This window comes from Caloenas nicobarica, chromosome 5, assembly GCF_036013445.1.
Source record: "Caloenas nicobarica isolate bCalNic1 chromosome 5, bCalNic1.hap1, whole genome shotgun sequence".
Classification (NCBI taxonomy): Eukaryota; Metazoa; Chordata; class Aves; order Columbiformes; family Columbidae; genus Caloenas; species Caloenas nicobarica.
The window spans coordinates 13,065,229-13,083,493 of NC_088249.1; the positions used below are offsets into that span (position 1 = coordinate 13,065,229).

At 38.0% G+C, this 18,265-nt stretch overlaps 1 protein-coding gene across 1 annotated transcript in view; it reads left to right on the plus strand.

The window, feature by feature from the left end:
* Positions 1-17,932, plus strand: part of SETD3 (SET domain containing 3, actin N3(tau)-histidine methyltransferase) — a 59,727-nt gene extending 41,795 nt beyond the window's left edge. The window contains exons 7-13 of the mRNA XM_065636810.1: positions 2,890-2,948; positions 4,831-4,945; positions 9,248-9,322; positions 12,029-12,195; positions 12,841-12,926; positions 14,604-14,764; positions 15,410-17,932. Of these exons, the coding sequence (XP_065492882.1) occupies positions 2,890-2,948; positions 4,831-4,945; positions 9,248-9,322; positions 12,029-12,195; positions 12,841-12,926; positions 14,604-14,764; positions 15,410-15,853 (1,107 nt within the window). The 3' untranslated portion in view covers positions 15,854-17,932. The remainder of the gene's footprint in view (positions 1-2,889; positions 2,949-4,830; positions 4,946-9,247; positions 9,323-12,028; positions 12,196-12,840; positions 12,927-14,603; positions 14,765-15,409) is intronic.
* Positions 17,933-18,265: the final 333 nt, after the last annotated feature.

Sequence of the window (18,265 nt, forward strand, 5' to 3'; positions counted from 1 at the left end):
TAAGTGTTTGTTAGGGAGATATCATTTTTACCAAGGGACTATAAAGAGAAGCTGCATACTAAATCAATTTTTTAATCAGAATATTGTTCTTTTTTGTGTGTCTTCAGATTCTTGTAATCTATAGGGTTTTTAAGTTATGTAGTAAAATAGCCCAAGTCAGAAATCTAACAAGATCAAATACGCTGACTTATCTTAACTTTAAAATAGGTACTAGAATATTGTACCACAGAATGTTATAAATATGGTAATTATCTATGCTGGGATTTTATTCTGCCTTGTGTCTTTTAAGACCATATATTTTGTCCTGTATTGTAATTTACTAGTGGTTATATGTGAATTTTGTCTGGACAGTCTCCATATAGGGGCAGTCGCTAAGTTTCACAGATTTACAAACAGGGAGGGTTACAGAGCGATTGCTGACATCCGGAATCTTTGCCTGTGGATTGTGTGTTCACGTTGACTTGCTACAGAGGCTCACGTCAAATGAACAATTAACCTCACGGCAACCTGCTGATTTAATACAGATTTTTCTCACGGAGGGGAGAACGGCAGCATACATATATCTTGCTTCCTACAGGTATTTGCACCAAGGGAGGGTTAAAAGCGCGTTGGTTGCACTCCCTGTATAGAGTGTGAGTAGGAACTGTGCACAGGTAGTGGGGTTTAATCTGTAAAAATCACTTTTATGCTGCTGAGCGCTTTGTAGTCTCTGTAATGCCTTTTTATAATACTTGTAGTGCATTATGACCGTAGTAGTTATTATTTGAAAAATAACGTGTTCCGTTGAAAGCAGGTGTTTGGGAAGAGGGAGGAAGGTCGGGGGTACGTGTCTGTGTACCGGGGTCTTCCTCCTGCCGTCCACTTGTCCGACCCTCGGTTTGATGTCAGGCAGCGGTCAGTGACGCTGAAGGGCAGTTTTACCCCAAGCCGGGATTTCAGAGCGTTGTAATGGTATCCGAAGGCCGCTCCCGAGGATTTTCGTGTTAGTTTAGTGTTCCTTGCCCCTCCGAGCCGGGGGCGAAGGGCGGAGGGGCCGGGGCTGGGGGCGCGCAGGCGCTGCTGCGCCGGCAGGGGGCAGTGCCGGCCCGCGCGGGCGGGCGGGCACACGGGGATTTCGGGGACCCCGCGTTCTCCGGTCGTGCAAAACGCCTTCCTCTGTAAAACTTCGGGTGCAGAACGAGATCCTGATTTTTCACAACCAATAATAACGCAAGAGAGGAAAATGTTACGTTATTTTAAAAGTGAGACTGATAGGTCTCTGTCTCGCCGTCAGCCTCGGTTTTCCGTGCTTAGTGTATGAAGCTGCTGTAAAACAGATTAATAACGCTAGCAATAAAAGTTGAAATTGTCATAAAAGAATAATACAGGGGGGTATTTGTTTTTAAGAATTGTTATTTCGGGTTGAAGGCTGTTGTTTCTACACTGATTTCTGCGATCAAGTCTGGACTGTTGTGCTGCAGCGAAAACACCTGAAATTCAGTGGTTTGGGTTTCAGTTCTGCTTTTGTACGGAATGTTTTTGTGAGAAGAAGTAATAACTCTCTAAAATGTGTTGCTGCAATTAAACTCCAGGGAATTTGTTTGTCAATGACCATATCATCGGTGTGAATAAAAATCATACAGAAACGCAGAGTGCTTTAAAAAGAAAAAAAAAAGAAAAAAGTGAGGGAAGGGACAGGAGTCACTGGAATTGTTAACTTCTGTCGTGTTCCAGAGAAAGCTCATCCAAAGGGTTAACTGGAGAGGCTGAGGGAGACCAGACACCTGGGACCTAACACCCAATAGGCAGTCTTTTGTAATATATAATTTGCCTAAAATTGCGCACTGAGCACAAGCTTTTGTTTTCTAATTGATTTACGGTTTGAGCCACTTTTACCTCATCCCCTACTGTCCTGCACACAGTGCCAGCAAGTACATTACAGTGAGAAATGATAAATTACCATGCACTTGTGATGCTAATGCATCAAGAGTAAAAAACTGCATACTACATAGAGCTTCATGCATTAGGAGTGTCGCAAAGATAGAGCTGTGCAAAAAATCATTTGTATCTTCTGAAATAAGCGTTTGATCATTTGCTTCAATTCATCTTGGAGACTTAATTGAACCTGAAGATTAAAATTTATGCTATTATGGCGTTCCATTTGTGAATCGGAACAAAGTTCTAAAGAAAGTGTGTGAGTGTGGGCTTAAAGCCACCTGTATTTTTGAAACTTTTAATAAGTTGCTTAGAAAGCCTTTTAGAAGCCTAAATATTTTGCTTATTAATGACAACTACAGTATGCATTTTCAAATGGCATTGCTCCACTTTTAGATAGTAACGTGAAGATGGGTTAATGTAGATGCTGTCTAAGCAGCAAAACTATTTAAATAATTTAATCTGCTTTGTTTCAGAGGTGTAGTGCAACTTTTACTGAATAACACCTTTACAGGTATCAAGGAAGAGCTGAAAATCTCGTATAATTTTTCTTGCATTTGTGAAATACCGTACTGGTAGCCCAGAGAAGAGGAGAATGTTGAAGGTGGTGAAACCTAATGTGTGCTTATTGTCTGATTTCTTTTCCCCACCCTGCATCACAGGCTGGATTTTGGTTTACTTTCATGTACTCAGTCCACCTTAAATTTTTTATTTTTGTACGATGTCTGTGGGTTCTAGTCCTGAAATATGAAGAAACAGATTTATGGCGGCTGCTGGGCACAACAAATTAAGTTGACAGTGATGTATGAGAGCATAATAGCGTGATGAGCCCTCTGTAGCGCGGCTGGACGCCTCCTGCTTCATTTGGCTCTTGTTAGGATCTGTTAGGCAGCTAAATAATGAAATTCTGCTGACTGATTTCTGATTTCTCTTTTCTTTCTCTTCTCACCTTTTTCTGAAACTTGCATTTCCCAGACCCATCCTAATGCCAGCAAACTGCCCTTAAAGGATTCTTTCACTTATGATGACTACAGGTTGGTCTGTCTTTTAATTCTTTCTCTTTTTTTTTTTTTTTTTTTTTAATGTAGCGATCTGTGGGGCCCTGAAAATGCTTCATTGGTGGGAAAGCCCTATTGTTGTTGAAACGTTAAATGTAGGATTTGATACTGATACACTTTTTTAATGAAGAAGAAAGTAAAATAAATAAGCAGATTTTAATTGTTACAAAGGAATAGTCATTATGAGCAGTTAATTTAGCCAACTTGCACACATAGTCTGAGATTAGTAAGGCAGTTCATTGTTTCTTAAGAAAATAATTCAGTTGAAGTTGCAGGAGGTTTGGGTTTGGTGGGTTTTTTTGTTTTGTTTTATTTTGATAAAAGGCTTTACCAGCACATAGTAGTAAGAACTCCTGTTGAACAGGAGAGCTGGACAGCTTAAGTTGTACACATGAAGCGTGATTGTCAGTTGGAAGTGCTATAGGGGGTGACATAATTAAGATAAAAATAAGAATAATTAGGATAATGAGAGCTTTAATTCTGCTAAGTGATTAAAATAGGATGCATAAAAGGCATTCATGAAGTCTTACAGGAATTTTTTTCCCTAGTCTTACTTCTGGGTAGGTCTGTGAAAGTGGGATTTCCAAAGCATGCCTCCTTCACTTGTGGGGTCACAGAGGAGCACGCCAGTTTACACGTGAAGTGGTTTAAAATTTTACCAATAAAATACAACAATTAAAAAGAAACATATTGCTATGATGTTTCAGAGTGTTTGTATATCAGAAATATCCACAACTTTAACTTGCTTTTTTAGAAATCAAGTAGATTTCAGTTTGATGGTATCTTTCTGAGCAATCTGTAGTAGTTCTGAAAAAATCCTTCAGAAAGTCTAATTCTATATTTTAAATACTTGTTAGTAGTGGAGTCTGTGGGAGTTAAAATTGTTTTGACCTTCTCCTGGTGGTGTTCCTTTTATATTTTTCTTCCCCTCAAAAAAACACAGCAAATATAATTATAAGGCCAGAACATCATGAGGCTAAGATGACTTTTCCCTCTGGCATTTAATATTCCTTTTTGTCTGAAATAAAATAAAAAAGAAATTTTAGAAAATGCTGAGATGTTAAGCTTTTCTGAAGATTCTTGTGTTTGAATAGGTAGCTGACATTGCCTTTGCTTAACCTGAGTTAGAAGGGTTTTGAGTGACGTCTGTGTGCTAAACTACATTAGACTTTCTTCATTCTTTTTACCTGCATATCTGTTTGGGGTATCAGCGCTTTTTTCCCTCTTTATTATGTTAAGCAGAAAATTTAGCAATACTGATCTAAGCCAAAAGTTTGCAAGCTGAAGAGAAGCGCTCACCAAAATACTGTGCAAGCGTCAGGTGACGGCGCTGGTTCCCAGTTCACGTGGCACATCAGCTCTTTTGGCAGTGAGGGGCAAAATACCTCCTGGCTCTTCCCAATGTCTGCACACAGCCAAGAGCTGCCGCTGCCCAGCCGGGGCTGTGGGGTGCCTGGCCGGGGCCGTGGGGTGCTCTGCAGTCTGCAGGCCCAGCTGAGCCCTGGTTTGGGGCCGTGGCACAGGTCTGTGTGCAGGGAGGGCTGGGGAAGCAGGAGGTGACATTGGAGCAGGTTCTGGTTGAGGTTATAGAAAGTATGAAGAGAAGGTTGTGTTGCAAAGAGCACGGAAGAGGGGTGGGATTGCAATCCCGATTTGGGAATCGGGACCTCTCTGCATGTCTTGGAAACCCAGGAGCTGATGCTTCTCCTACACGTGGTGTTGCCTTCTGCTGTTACCATTGTGTGATCTTTAAGAAAACAAAGCTTGGAAACCCCTAGCCTAAATGATTGCTTCATGTTAGACTACAGCCAAGCAAATATTAATGATTTGAACATTGACATGTTTTTAATTTTTGTAGATGGGCAGTTTCCTCCGTCATGACACGGCAGAACCAGATTCCAACAGAAGATGGTTCCAGAGTAACATTGGCTCTAATACCTTTATGGGACATGTGTAATCATACTAATGGACTGGTAAGGATTTCTTCAGTGTTGCTGAAAGGCGTTAGTAGGGCTTAACTGTTAAGCCTCTTAACTGCTGTAGAACAGCTTAATAACACTTTTATTATGTTTCCTAACACAGGTAAAAAGTGTGTTCCCAAGTGACACTAAAAATCCAGTATCAAAAAGAAATATTTGGGTTTTTAAATGTCTTACAATAGCTTTTTCAGGGAGAACTTTATTCATCTAGAGAAAATGCTAGAAGTGATGGCACACCTGCATACAGTTACATCTCATACAGACACAGTGTACCTTTAAAAGTTTTCAGTTATGCGATACCTTTTTTTCCAGCCAACTTTGAATATTCTTCTGACATGGAGTTTTGTGTTTCTGACAGGCTGACAAAGGTTCACCATACTGGACAGATCTGTACTCAGAACAGGAAAGCAGACAATGATGGAGGTTGCCTCTTGTAGCTACCACTAGGGAAAGCGGTTAGAAATTTGCAACAAAGAAATACTGCCAGCTCTCCTAACCGTGCCCAAAGAGCCTTGTTACAGAGACAGCAACAACGAGAACAAAGCCTAGTTCAACAAAAACAGTACATCTGTTACTACATCAAAGAAACAAAATGCAAAAATACTACTTTAGGGCATATTAAACATTTAAAAGGTGACATATGTATATAGAAAGTCAGACCTGCTGACATTTTGGCTTACGTGAGCTAGTTCAGAGGATGAGGTCTTGATTTCATTAACAAGCTAGTTAATGTCGAATTGAGGAAATGGAAGCCTGTAAGAAGATGGTTCATCAATGTTATTTAGCCAGTTTCATGTACACTTCAAAATCCATACCCTCTAATTGTGTTTCCTGTAGATAGTATTATTTATTGTAAGCAGTGAATATGACCATACTATTCAAGTAATCCAGTTCTTTTGTGGGAGAACTGACCTGCGTGTTAGGACAGCAGCATATGTTAGTATTGTTAGTATAAGAAAAGCCTGGTTTAAATTAACAAATTGTAAAGCGAGTTGTTTTTCACTTGACATTTAGCTAATTTATTGTTATTATGGCTGTACCAAATACAGCACAGTAGGCTAGGCTACAAAGTTGCAAGTGCTTGGGGTTTATTTATTTATTTTTCTCCATTAAAAGGTGTTTAAGTGTTGTTCTTTAACAATGATTCTTGCCTTTCACTATTTGTTATGCAATCTTGTAACTTTGATTTAGCAATAAAGCTCAAATGAGAGTCTCTAATACAAAGAAAATTGCTTAAAGTTCAGAAATGTATATTTTTGTAATATAAGTCTTAGCTGCAAGCATCAGTACTTCCTGTACCCTTTTCCTGCTGGGCATCTCTTTCAGATGCATTTGCAGAGACTTGTCTGTGTTCATTAGACAGCTCTTAATGAATGCCTTCAAAGTTGGGATTAGAGGAAAGAGGAAGAGAATTAAGGTTCTGGGAGGGAAAAAATTAAGTAGCCTATATTAAAAGAGCAGGCAGTTATGTTATTTTAATTATTCAAACTTCTATTTAAATTGATAAAGTAATTTTTATTTTTATTATGCTTTTTAACAATAGGTTTGATATGGAGCCAGCCTCTGGAGCCAAACCTGCTAGTGCAGTAGTACAGCAGGGTTGGAAGCATTTTTTATGCTGAAGTGCATCCTAAAGAATGGCAGGGAGGTGGTGCTGAACTTAAGTATTTTGTGTGTGCAGACTTTACTAATATGTTTCATATTTCTACAGAAACTAGTTTAAATGGTTACAGATTTAGGAAGGGTAGACAACAGCAATATTGATCGGAAAAAGCCTAGAAAAGTTACTAAACCTATTTTTAGTGTGTGTTGGTTTCCTTGTACTATTAGAAAAAGGAGGAAATACTGCTATAGGAAACTGTAAGCTGCTAAGATAACTGTCTGTATTGTAGTTTACATTACTGTAGAGTGAGATGAGGGTGGGTTCTGCTCTAATCGTAGTTCATCCCATTAAAATACATGAAGGGAATTGTTCTTCACTGCAGGAAAGTAAGAAACAAAAGATGGTGTTGTATGCGCCCCTGTTCAGTCTCTTCCGAATACAGTGTTTGAAATACTTCTTAGGCTGATGAGCTTCTACAGATCCCTGTTCTTGGTTTACTCTGCAGGGCCCCTTTCCAGGAGCTAGATAATAAAATGCTTTTTGGGCTTTAACTGGAGCTAGGTCCATCCAGCTTTTTCTTGCTTCTGACACTATTAATTAGATCAACCTGTCTCTAAGAACTATATCAAAATGGTTGTCTTCATGCATTTCTCATTGTTATTCTTTAGTGGGATTGTATTTTGACAGTCAGAGGTTGATTACCAGCTCTGCCAGAGCTTTAAATAAGCTACATTCTGCCTGTTGGGCTGAGTCCATCCTTAATCACTGACCAAGCAGACTATTGCGTGCTTTATACGCAACTTGAAATTCCTGTATCAGTCTGCTTCAGAAATAAAACTGAAGGGATGCAATTTGTCAGCTATCATGTGGGTAGGGAAGTAAACACCCTGTTAATTCTCTTACATGACTGCTATTAAAAGAAAGAGGAAATAAGATCCTAGCGCTCCATTATGCTTTATAGAAAAGTCTTCCAGAAGTGCTGCTGGTTGTTTTTGGTTTTGTTTTTAATAAGGCAAAAATAAAAAACTCCCAAAAATGAGCAGTACTCCAGTGATGCATGCTTAAACTTACAGAATCCTTCTCTTAACATACTGGAATTTCCCCAGACCTTGAAAGCTTCCTGTTCCACAGCCATTTCAAGATACTGGAACGGACTTCTCACATTCAGAAATATTTCATTGAGTTTACACACTAGAAAATTTCAGGACAGGTCAAGTGCTGTCAAGATTTCCCTGATTTGAACAGCAGTTACAGTTTTTCAGAAGATTACTATATTTGCACTTGGAAGGTACATTTCTCATAGGAAAGGTGAATGCTCTAGCACTTGTAACCTGCAATTCAAGGTTCGATAACCTTCTAAACGAAAGATCTGAATTAATAATTGTTCAGTCCAGCATAGCAAATGTACAGGAACTTCTTTGTTCAAGTACTACAGCCTGTGTTTTGCAGTAGGCTGTATTGCATGACTCTTGTGTTCTCGTCTGATCTCAATGTGCCACAAGCCCATGAACAGACCTGACGTGGTGGCATCCTCATGCGGGACAGTTCTGCAAAGTCTCCGTGCTGGTTGCTGCCGTTTTGGATTTGCTGCATCAGAGACAGGTTCCCCATGCTCACTTTGAAAGCAGTGTTTCAACTGAGAAGTGCATATTTGGTGATGCAAGCAGCATAAAACTATTAACATGTAAACCATCAACTAAGCTTTCAAAGTAATCCATGAAGTTCTGTCTTTGGGCAAACTGTGTCCAAGGTGGGAATCAGGGTATAGTGCAACTCACACGTGAGTCATCTTATAAAAAGTTATGTTTTCATTTACAAAGGCTGAGAGAATCTTTGGCTTCTTCTAGGTTTTTCCCCAGACCAAGGGCATATTTTTCCATAAGTTATAGCTCTGGCAGTACTGAATTCTGCATATCTACCATATAAGTTGCTTCCTGATTGTTCAGCAACTTGTATTCCATCCTGTGGCTGCATCTGTGCCTGCATCTGTTTTAATACAATTCAAGAACATGCTGTTTGTCACTTTAAAAAAGTATTACATTTTTAGGATAGCTTTACCTGTTGGTGTGACCACTTTACAGTTTTGTAATTTTTTTTGGAGAAGTTCAGGTTTGTTAAGAGTGTTTATCCTCTTCCATTGCCTGCTACCATAAAAAAAAAATCCTTTTAGCATTTTCAGAGTTTTACTTAACTTTAGATAAAGGGATTATCTGCAAGTAAATTATAATTCTCTGAAGATTGTATCCCCTAAAGATCCACAGTTATCTAATCCTTTTTCTATTGAGAGATCAAAAATGTGCTGGCAGTAGAAGGATAAAGCACAGCGTATAGAGCTGTCAGTGCCGTGCTCCCTTGGGCCTCACGGGAGTGACTGAAAGCTCCAGAACTTTATAACAAGCTGGTGGCTTTAGCACAGGACTGTCTGTGGTCTATGGAGGGTACTTTCCTCAGAGCCTTCCCTTCACTTCAGGTGAGTTATTTCTTCCCTTAGATTTCTTCAATGCAGAGATTTTAGAAAGAGATTGTTCAGGAATAGTAAAACAATTACTACCAGCTATGTCATATTGTGCAGAGAAAGAAATGTATGCAATTGCCATTGTTAGTATCTGTCTCAATAGGACAATGGTTTGTGAGTGGTGGAGGAGATAAATATAAAATGCTAAAGGTGCTTTTGTTACTCTTCCCTTGGATAGATCACTACAGGTTACAATTTAGAAGATGACCGGTGTGAATGTGTAGCACTTCAAGATTTCAAGGCTGGAGAACAGGTAATGTGAACAGTTATCTACGTAATTGTTCTTTAATTAAGTTTTGTGGACATTTGGTAACTCCCTAAAAAATTTTAATAGCAGAATGGTGTGGATTAAGCTGTGCTACATTTGAATTTTGTTGTGCTGAGCTAACTTTGTGTGAAAATACTACCAAACTAAGTAACTGCACAGTTTTCAGAATAAAATATTTTCTGTCACTTGGTACATCCCACTTTAGGTGAGCTTTGATTCCTCGTATTTTAAAGAACTAGCTGAAATATTTAATCCCTAGTAAATGCACATATACAGACACCGAGTTTGGTGTTCTCAATGAGATTAATAAAAGGCCATATCCAAAGACCGAAGATAACTATATTTTAGATTTGGGGCATCACTTTGTCTGCAGTAGCAGATTGTAGAGTCTTTCTTAAAAATTCTGTTGGTTTGTTTCTTGTTAGTCTTCATATGACAAGAGGTTAAATGCAGTATAGTTGCTAGTCATTTTACCCACGTTGCGATCCCCATGCTTAGTGAAAATGAGAAAAGACCTAAAATTATACTCCCTCCCTTTCACACAGACACACACGCATGTACACACCGCTTCGCCCTGACATAGAAAATACCAAAGGGCAAGCCTTACAAAGATGTGTGGAACAGTTCAGAATCCAGTATTTTGTTTGGAACTGCAAAGAAGCAAAAATGAGTGTTAAAACTAGTGATGCATTGAAGCGAGTGGTTGCAGGAGTGTAAGAAATCCCTGGCAGGAGGTTCTGGTGCTGTGTCAGCCGCCGCCTGAGCCCTCAGTGCAGCACTGCTCCCCTTCTCCTGCTGCTTGCGCCACTACGCGCAGCACGGCCAGAAAGAGACTTTCTCGATGAAACATCCCGAAATGTTTCTATAACTCAGTCTCAGTTGCTACCGTTAGTGTATTATTTTGCCAGTCTCACACTTAATAATATTTCGATTTTCATTTTTCTTATGTATTGTTACCTTCTTTTTTAACAAAGATGTGTCTGAAAAAAATTTTAAGTATGTCTTTCCAGAAGTATACTTATCCTCATTGCTATGCGGGGGTTTACAGTGATTGTATATTTTTTGTGTCGCTCTTAGAATTTGTTATGGTAGTCAAAAATTTGCTGTTTTTTCCGATACCGGTATGATGAGTTAAAAGGGGTCCACAGTTTTTCCAGAAGTGATCCAATTTATAATTTTCCACAGCTGGCAATGGATGTGTCATATAGCTGTTCTGGTTGCTCTCTCCATTTCAATTGTAGAGGCTTCCTCTCTTTCAATTTTATTTTAGTAGTTTCACTTTGTCTGCTATTTATAAGATTTTTAAAAATTTTTCTGTTCAAATTTTAATTGTTATCGACATCATTAAAGCACTTTAATTATATAATGCCTCAGTCTTAATGTACTGTGCAGATGTTATTTCTTACAGTTTCAGCTGGAAGAGTGTATGATCCTTGCTTTTACTGCTAAAAAATGTGAGGCAGCAGAAGTCAACAGAATCTATCAAACACTCGCCTTGAATAAAGCAACTTTCTCATTCTGTTTAACTGGCTTTTTTTGTAAAATAGTCAGAGTGTAAGAGCATACTGTATAATCTACACCTGACGTGACTTTTAGTTAAATGTGAGATGTATCACAGTGGTTTTAAAACTCGAGGGGGTTAGCAGCTCTCCCCTTATCGCTGCATAGCTAAGCAGGTCACTCGTTCGTTGTACCCGTGTGTTAGAGTATAATGTTTACTATAATTTAATATAATGCTTAAAGCATTTGGTGCTTAGGATAAATAGCTCTAATCTAAAATTGAAAACAGATAAAGTAAATAGCCTTGTTAGTGTTGTTGAGAACACTGTGCCTTTCTCTGTCAGCTGGACAGCAGTGGCAGCTTGCAGGTGTCCAGAGCATTGCTGGATCCTCAGGCTAAGGAGGGAGTGCTGTAACTGCGGAAAGTTATTTGCTGATTGACAATTCCATTAGCAAACAAAAGGGGAAAATAATCCCCTCGATGTGGGAGAAGACAATTGCTACTCTCACCTCTCATCCCATGTACTTCATACGGCCAGCCCTGAGTTAAGCGCTTTTCGCAGGTTATATTTAGGAACTTATTTTTTAATGTGAATTAAAGTAACCTGTTTGCTTTAGGTAAAGAGTTGAGGGTATAACACAAAAATAAATACTGGCTGAGCACAGGTCAGATCTCTCTGTGTAATTATACGTTGATATATATCCATGCCTTAAGGTAACACTAAAACAAAAGCAAAGTTGATCCACCAGCAGTGTAAGTTACTCTTTTGGGTAGATGTATGGGGGGCAGTGACCTCAGAAACACAATTTCTTGTAGTGGGACCTCCTTGTCTCATCTTTTACCCGTTTAAAAGACATAGAATCCTTGAAAGCTTATTGCCGTATACTGGTGTTTTATGACAGTGTGAGAAAAGCATTTTTATTTTAAAGTATAGAATAAGAACCTCTTCTCTTCTTTCAAAGTCTGTTAGTAACATGGATACGTTTACATCTACCTCTAAAGTATATTGCCACACTATAGACAGCATTCGAATCAATACCAGAAAACAAAGCACATTTCTTTATATCATCCAATATACCTTGTACTCAGAATAGTAACTCTTTCAGGAAATAACTTTCAAATTATGTCAGTTTTTTGAGATGATCTTAAGCTTTTTTCCTGTCCCTTCACTTCTCTTTTCATCCTTCTAGATTTACATTTTTTATGGCACTCGGTCAAACGCTGAATTTGTGATCCACAGTGGTTTTTTCTTTGATAATAATTCACATGACAGAGTGAAAATAAAGCTTGGCGTGAGTAAAAGTGACAGGCTGTATGCTATGAAGGCAGAGGTCTTAGCTCGTGCTGGTATCCCAACGTAAGTACAACACAATGCCATGGGTTTTTTAAAATGTTTCCAAAGTATATAGTGTCCAGTAGAGCATATATAAAGCTGGTTTATGGTAGTTTTCTTAGGTGTAATATTTCTCCTGTTTGTATAGAAATTAAAGTTTTTGTAATAATATTTACAGAAGTTATCTGAGCTATATTATCATCTAATTTGGACTATATATAAGGAAAAAAACCCTTTGCTTTAATAACCATTTGAACAAAAACAGAGCAAGGATTAATTTGAAGCAATCTGTGGTTTTTTCTCTCTTTCCTATCCCTTGCAGACATAATACGATACTCAGTATGTGAACCACAGCATTTTCCTTTAGTCTTTTCAGTCCAGAGGGTACTGTTAGGAGCAGCAGACATGAAACAATGCATGTTCATGAATTTATTATGAAAGCCATATAAAAATAATTGTAAGTGTAAAATTGTAGAGATAATTGTTCTTTTCAGACACAGGTTAGGGAAGCTTTTCTTCAGTTTGAATTAGATTACCTAATTTTTTTGAAAGTGCTTTTTGTAACACTGCATTTGTTGTATATTTTAAGGTGTTTTATGTTGAAATAAGTTCAAAGGTATGACAATAGAACTTGCGTTTACCGTTGTTGTTTGTTTCTTTTATTATTAGTTCAAGTGTTTTTGCCTTGCACTCCACTGAGCCTCCGATCTCTGCTCAGCTTTTGGCTTTCCTTCGAGTGTTTTGTATGAGTGAAGGTAAGATGCTTTACAAAAAACTAATTTACATTTATTTTAGAGGGGGTTTTTTGTTTTTTAAAATGGAAATGTGATAGACATTTATATAAAAAGATGAAGCTAGATCAGAAAAGTTGAGGAGTTGTTGTTAAAAAGGGATCTATAAGCTAGTGAGAAGCCCAGTCTTTGGCCATGTTGACTGAGGGAATATTTCAGTAACATAGGCCTTTCTGGAACTCCTAAAGCATGAGGTGATGCAATTTTTTTTTTCTTTTAATCTCCCAGACTGTTGTGAATGAGCGAGCTTTGGAGCTTGATCTTTAGTTCTTAGGTTTAAAAATGGTTCACAGAACAAGATCATGTGTGACCTAGAGGTTTACATGCTTAAAATCATCTAGGTATCCACTGGAATATTCTGTACTGTAGGAGAAACATGGAAGAGACATTTCAAAGTTGAGTATTTTCCATATTTTGGCAATTCATAATCTAAAATCAACCTACGTATTTGCAGACTGTCTTTGTAGTGTTCCTCTTACGTTACGGGGTTTTATGGGGAAAATATATGTATGATTAATGAATATTCACCTAATTTGTGCATGTGAAACTTCTGATCAAATGTTCGTAATAGCTGTTTGCTGGTTAGATGCAGTTTTGGAGGTTATAGATATGACAGTTTTTCATGACAGCTGAGAATTGCCTTGCAGTAGGGATGCTGTGCAGATGATGTGGATTTTCATGCCAGTAGGAATATGAAAGTCATTAAGTTTTTGCATGTGCTCAATTTGCTCTCTTTAATAAAAACAGCGTACCTTATTTTAGTGTCATGCCTTCATTACATCCCATCATCCATCTTTTAGAACTTACTAAGAAATTAGAACAGAGTAGTTCAGTTGGAAAGGACCTACAATGATCATCTAGTCCAACTGCCTGACCACTTCAGGGAAGTAAATTCAAGTAAAGAAAATTTTAGCATGCTGATGAGGGGGTGAATTTTGGCTTGGAGAAGAAAATATAGCTAGCCGACACTTTAATTGCATTTCTCTGATATATGACTGTGCTCAGATTATTCACATGTCTTAAATACTGTACAAGACAATTGTTTATTGAGAAACTACATGCACGTGATTTGTAAAGTTTCTGATAGCTGCTTTGCAGGAGTGAAATTTGGTAATTAAAAGATTAATGGAATTTGTGTAATGACAAGGAGCTGATTAAACATTTAGTACTCTATGTGAGGTTTGTTTGATGGATGTCTTTTCTGACCAACTGTACAGGGTTTCTGCTACTGGGGATTACCAAAACAACAGGAAAAATAATTCCATTACTATTTGTACATTATCTGGCCTGTTCCTTATATTATCAAAAAGTTCACTGAACTCTTTAAAGAATTGGTCCCTTTTGTTTTGTTTATCAAGTATTATATAAAACATTCTGTCCCACTGTCACAGAGTTATGCTGTGTATGAGAGGCTATGATATATATATGGAGAGAGATATATATATCCATTTTCTGCTAACCTCAAGACTTTCAGTTGCCTCTTTGAGAAGAATACTAGAAATAACCAACATATCTGATAATTCTTATTTGAGGAGAGATTTTTTTTGGTAGCTGCCCAAAGCTATGCTATTGAAAATAAATCTTTGTGCAGTTTGTCAACTGACAAAGGGAATGATGAGATTGGTTTTTAACTTATTGCAGAAGAGCTGAAGGAGCACTTGATAGGCGAGCGTGCCATTGACAAAATCTTCACTCTGGGGAACTCTGAGTTTCCCGTAAGCTGGGACAATGAAGTTAAACTTTGGACATTCCTAGAAGCCAGAGCATCCCTTCTTTTGAAAACCTATAAAACAACTGTGGAGGTAAAATTATCATTATATGTAATTTAAATGTCTGAAATGTTTTGTATTATGATTGTAGGAAAAGATATTATGTCCCCCATCTTGTCTTTACAAACTTTAATCTGAATGTTAGTACATAATTCATTCTATACTTTTTAAAGTGTAGAAACAGATTTGCATTATCTAAGGAAAATCAAATAAGATTGCAAAAAAGAAAATTTTGTTAATGTAATTTTGTTAATGTATTTTTTCTTTGATTCTCCAAATAGAGGCTACCTGCTTTTTGTCTGCAAGTAAAATGAGGAATCAGTTTCGACTTGTTGTCTATTAGTTACATTTTCCAGGCTGCAAAGAAATGTGCTACTATTGCAAGTGTATAAGTGAACCTACGTGTTTCATATATTCGTGAAGTCCCCTGACTTTGCTTGTAATGCGGGCTGATCTACGTGGAGAGATTTTTAGCTTCTTTCTAAACTCTTGACAAATTTCACTGGGACTCCATGCAGACCCTCTCTTTCATGTATGTCCATTTGGATCAGCCTGAAGAACCTAGTGCCACTTGTTAATGCATAGAAAGAAAAGTTGAGAGGTGGTTTTTTGTTTTTGGTTTTTTTTCTATTATGTTGGTTGTTACTAACAATCTTGCTTTTTTTCCTTTTCTAACAGGATGATAAGTCCTTCTTGGAGACCCATGACCTCACCTCACATGCAATCATGGCTATCAAATTGCGCTTAGGTGAAAAAGAGATCTTGGAGAAAGCAGTAAAGAGTGCAGCTGCTAGCAGAGAGTATTATACCAAACAAATGGCAGATGGAGCTCCGCTTCCTAAATACGAAGAGAGCAACATTGCCTTGTTGGAGAACACTGTGGCAGACTCTAGACTCCCTATTGTCTTGAGAAACCTAGATGATGTGGAAGAGCAAGGGGACTTAAAGATTGATGAAGCTATTGATGCTGAAGTCACAGAGAATGGGTTTGTAAATGGTGAAAACTCTCTATTTAATGGGACCAAATCAGAAAGTGAAGATCTAAATAAAGAGAAGAGCGACAGAGAGACTGAAGATGCCAAAGAATCTTCTTCAGAAAGTACTGATGAGGTTAAAGAATAGTCCTAAAATTTTACTTTCTTGTGAAATTAAATTAGCTGAAGTTTATGAACGGTGCATTTATGTTGGTGTGTTTCTTTGTTAACGTTTCTCTTTCTGCAGAGAAAAATGTTTTTGCTGCTTTATATAAAAATGAATTTTTAAGTTATTGAAAAGATTTAGCATCCCTTTTCAATTAAGATTGCCATCTTGCTTTCAGGTAAAAACTAGGGAAAGAGGTGCCTTTGGAAGATTTTGCAGCCCTTTGTTGAACCAAATGTATTTTCTTCCTGGGGAAGAATTAAGCTCTTCTATCTGCTGTGCTTTTGTTGTTCTGTCACTCTGACTACCGAAATTAAAAGCTTGCTCTGCCTCCTGCCAAGAAAAGCAGAAGGCAGGACTGACTCGGTATTCAGCATGAAGGTGGGAGAGCAGTACAGCAGAAAACTGGATAAGAGGATCAGAAACTTGGGAGACTGGAAGAAAACCTGTTTAAAATCAGGTATGCCAGTCCAGAAAAAGGTAAGGTGGCAACCTTATGATTGGTAGTTTTAAATGTTGATGAGAATCCAAATTGTATACACTTAAAGTGATCTCTGAAGATTTCAGTTTACTTCGTCTTTAGTTTGCTGTATAAATAATCTCATCTTTCTTCTTCAGTCAGAGCTAGGCTGCTACAATACAACATTCACCAGCTTTTAAAGGCCGACTTCTTTTTATTTCCAGGCGGTACCTTTTATTGACAAGGTTGGAAGTGCTGCTGGAGAGTTTGAAAGCAGATAGGCCAAGCCTCAGCTTTAAACTGTACTGTTCAAAGTGAGGTCGCTTCCCAGCTTCTTCAGGTTTTCACAACTAGCTAGAGGTTTTCAAAGCTACACTTTTGACTAAAACATTATTAAAAGGAAAATATGATTAATATTACTGTCTGCTACTCCTTCATTTCTGTGTTGTTGGATGGAACATTGAATGTGACATGGTTACCTGATGATCTTACTCAACACCATCTTTTGGTTAAGCCATTAATTGATGCTATTTTCTTGAAGGAAATGGCAGGCAGGCTAGTGTGGTTTTGGCCCCAGTCCAGAGCACAGCCACGTCTGCTGCAGTTCACTTTGCCATTCAGATTGTGTCTCCATCTGAATGCACATTTCTTAGGATACCTCCCCAAGTTAAGCAGCTTGAGTGTCTCCAGCAGTTTTGGTCACCCTCATACTATACGTTTGAACTTCTGGGTGGAAACAATGCAATCCTAGCACAGTGCAATATCTGAACAAGGGTAATTCCAAGGCTTGACTTTGAAATTACCTGGATATTGGGAGGAGAAGAAGGTGGAATATTTTTATTTTGTGGCTCCATTCAGGGAGGAGTATGAAGTGATTTACTTCTGTTCTCAATATTAAGGACTTTGTCTTTTACCTTTGTATCCTTAAGTTCAAGATAATGGACAAGCTTGGACAATTGTTTAAAGCTCAACAGATGTTGCAACCTGCTCATCCAAGATCAGTTGCAGTAAAATGTCTTCTGTCATGTTCATAGTTTTACTAGAATTTTCTTTTTTATAGTGCAACTTGGAAAATGTGTTTTTGCACAAATCTTTGGTGCAATACACACAATAAGCAGTGACTTTCTTTCAGGTTGTCAACAAAGTTTTGGTGTTCAGCTAGTATCAGTGCAGGGAATACAGAAAAACTAGTTTTTTAAAAATATTTCACTAAGAATGGCACGTTGCCATTGCACCTTGGATATTGCTTCACCGCTAACAAGATGCTGGACTAGTATTTTTGTAACTATATGCTGCCTTTGGTAGAATGTTATGAATTGTTGTCTTGACAGTTTAAATGTCATACAGAAGTCATTACATTTTGGTTTTTATTAGGACCAATATTCCATTTCCGTTTCTGCCAGGTACATTGCACAGCATTGTACTAGATACTATGACGCAATTCCGAAACTAGCCTTCCCTGAAAATTACGACTGTAATGCAGATTATTTTCAGTCTGACACACTGTATTTTGTTCCAGTATTTTCTGATATCGATGGCTTAGCAAAGCCTGTGGTCACCACAGGACAGAATGTGTGGGTTTTCCTGAATAAAATATAGTTCTACCATGTCTTCCCTAGTGAGTGTATTATACAAACAAAACCTCTACCTGCTACAAACTGCTGTGTCTTTTGGGGTCTGTGGGAGAGGAATAACTGTCCAGGTGTACAGATAAAGATTAAAGGAGAAATAGCTGGCAAGAAAATAAGAGGAATTCGAGTAAACAGAAAAGGAAAGTGGTCTACTAAGCGCACGGTCAAATTCTGACTCTTCATATGTTAGTGTTATTTAGAAAAATATGTTGCACACAAAAATAGTGAGTAATCTAATTTTGTAATTTGCATTTTTCCTCTGTGCATGTAATGGTTTCTCAGAAGCACTAATCTAAAACTTAA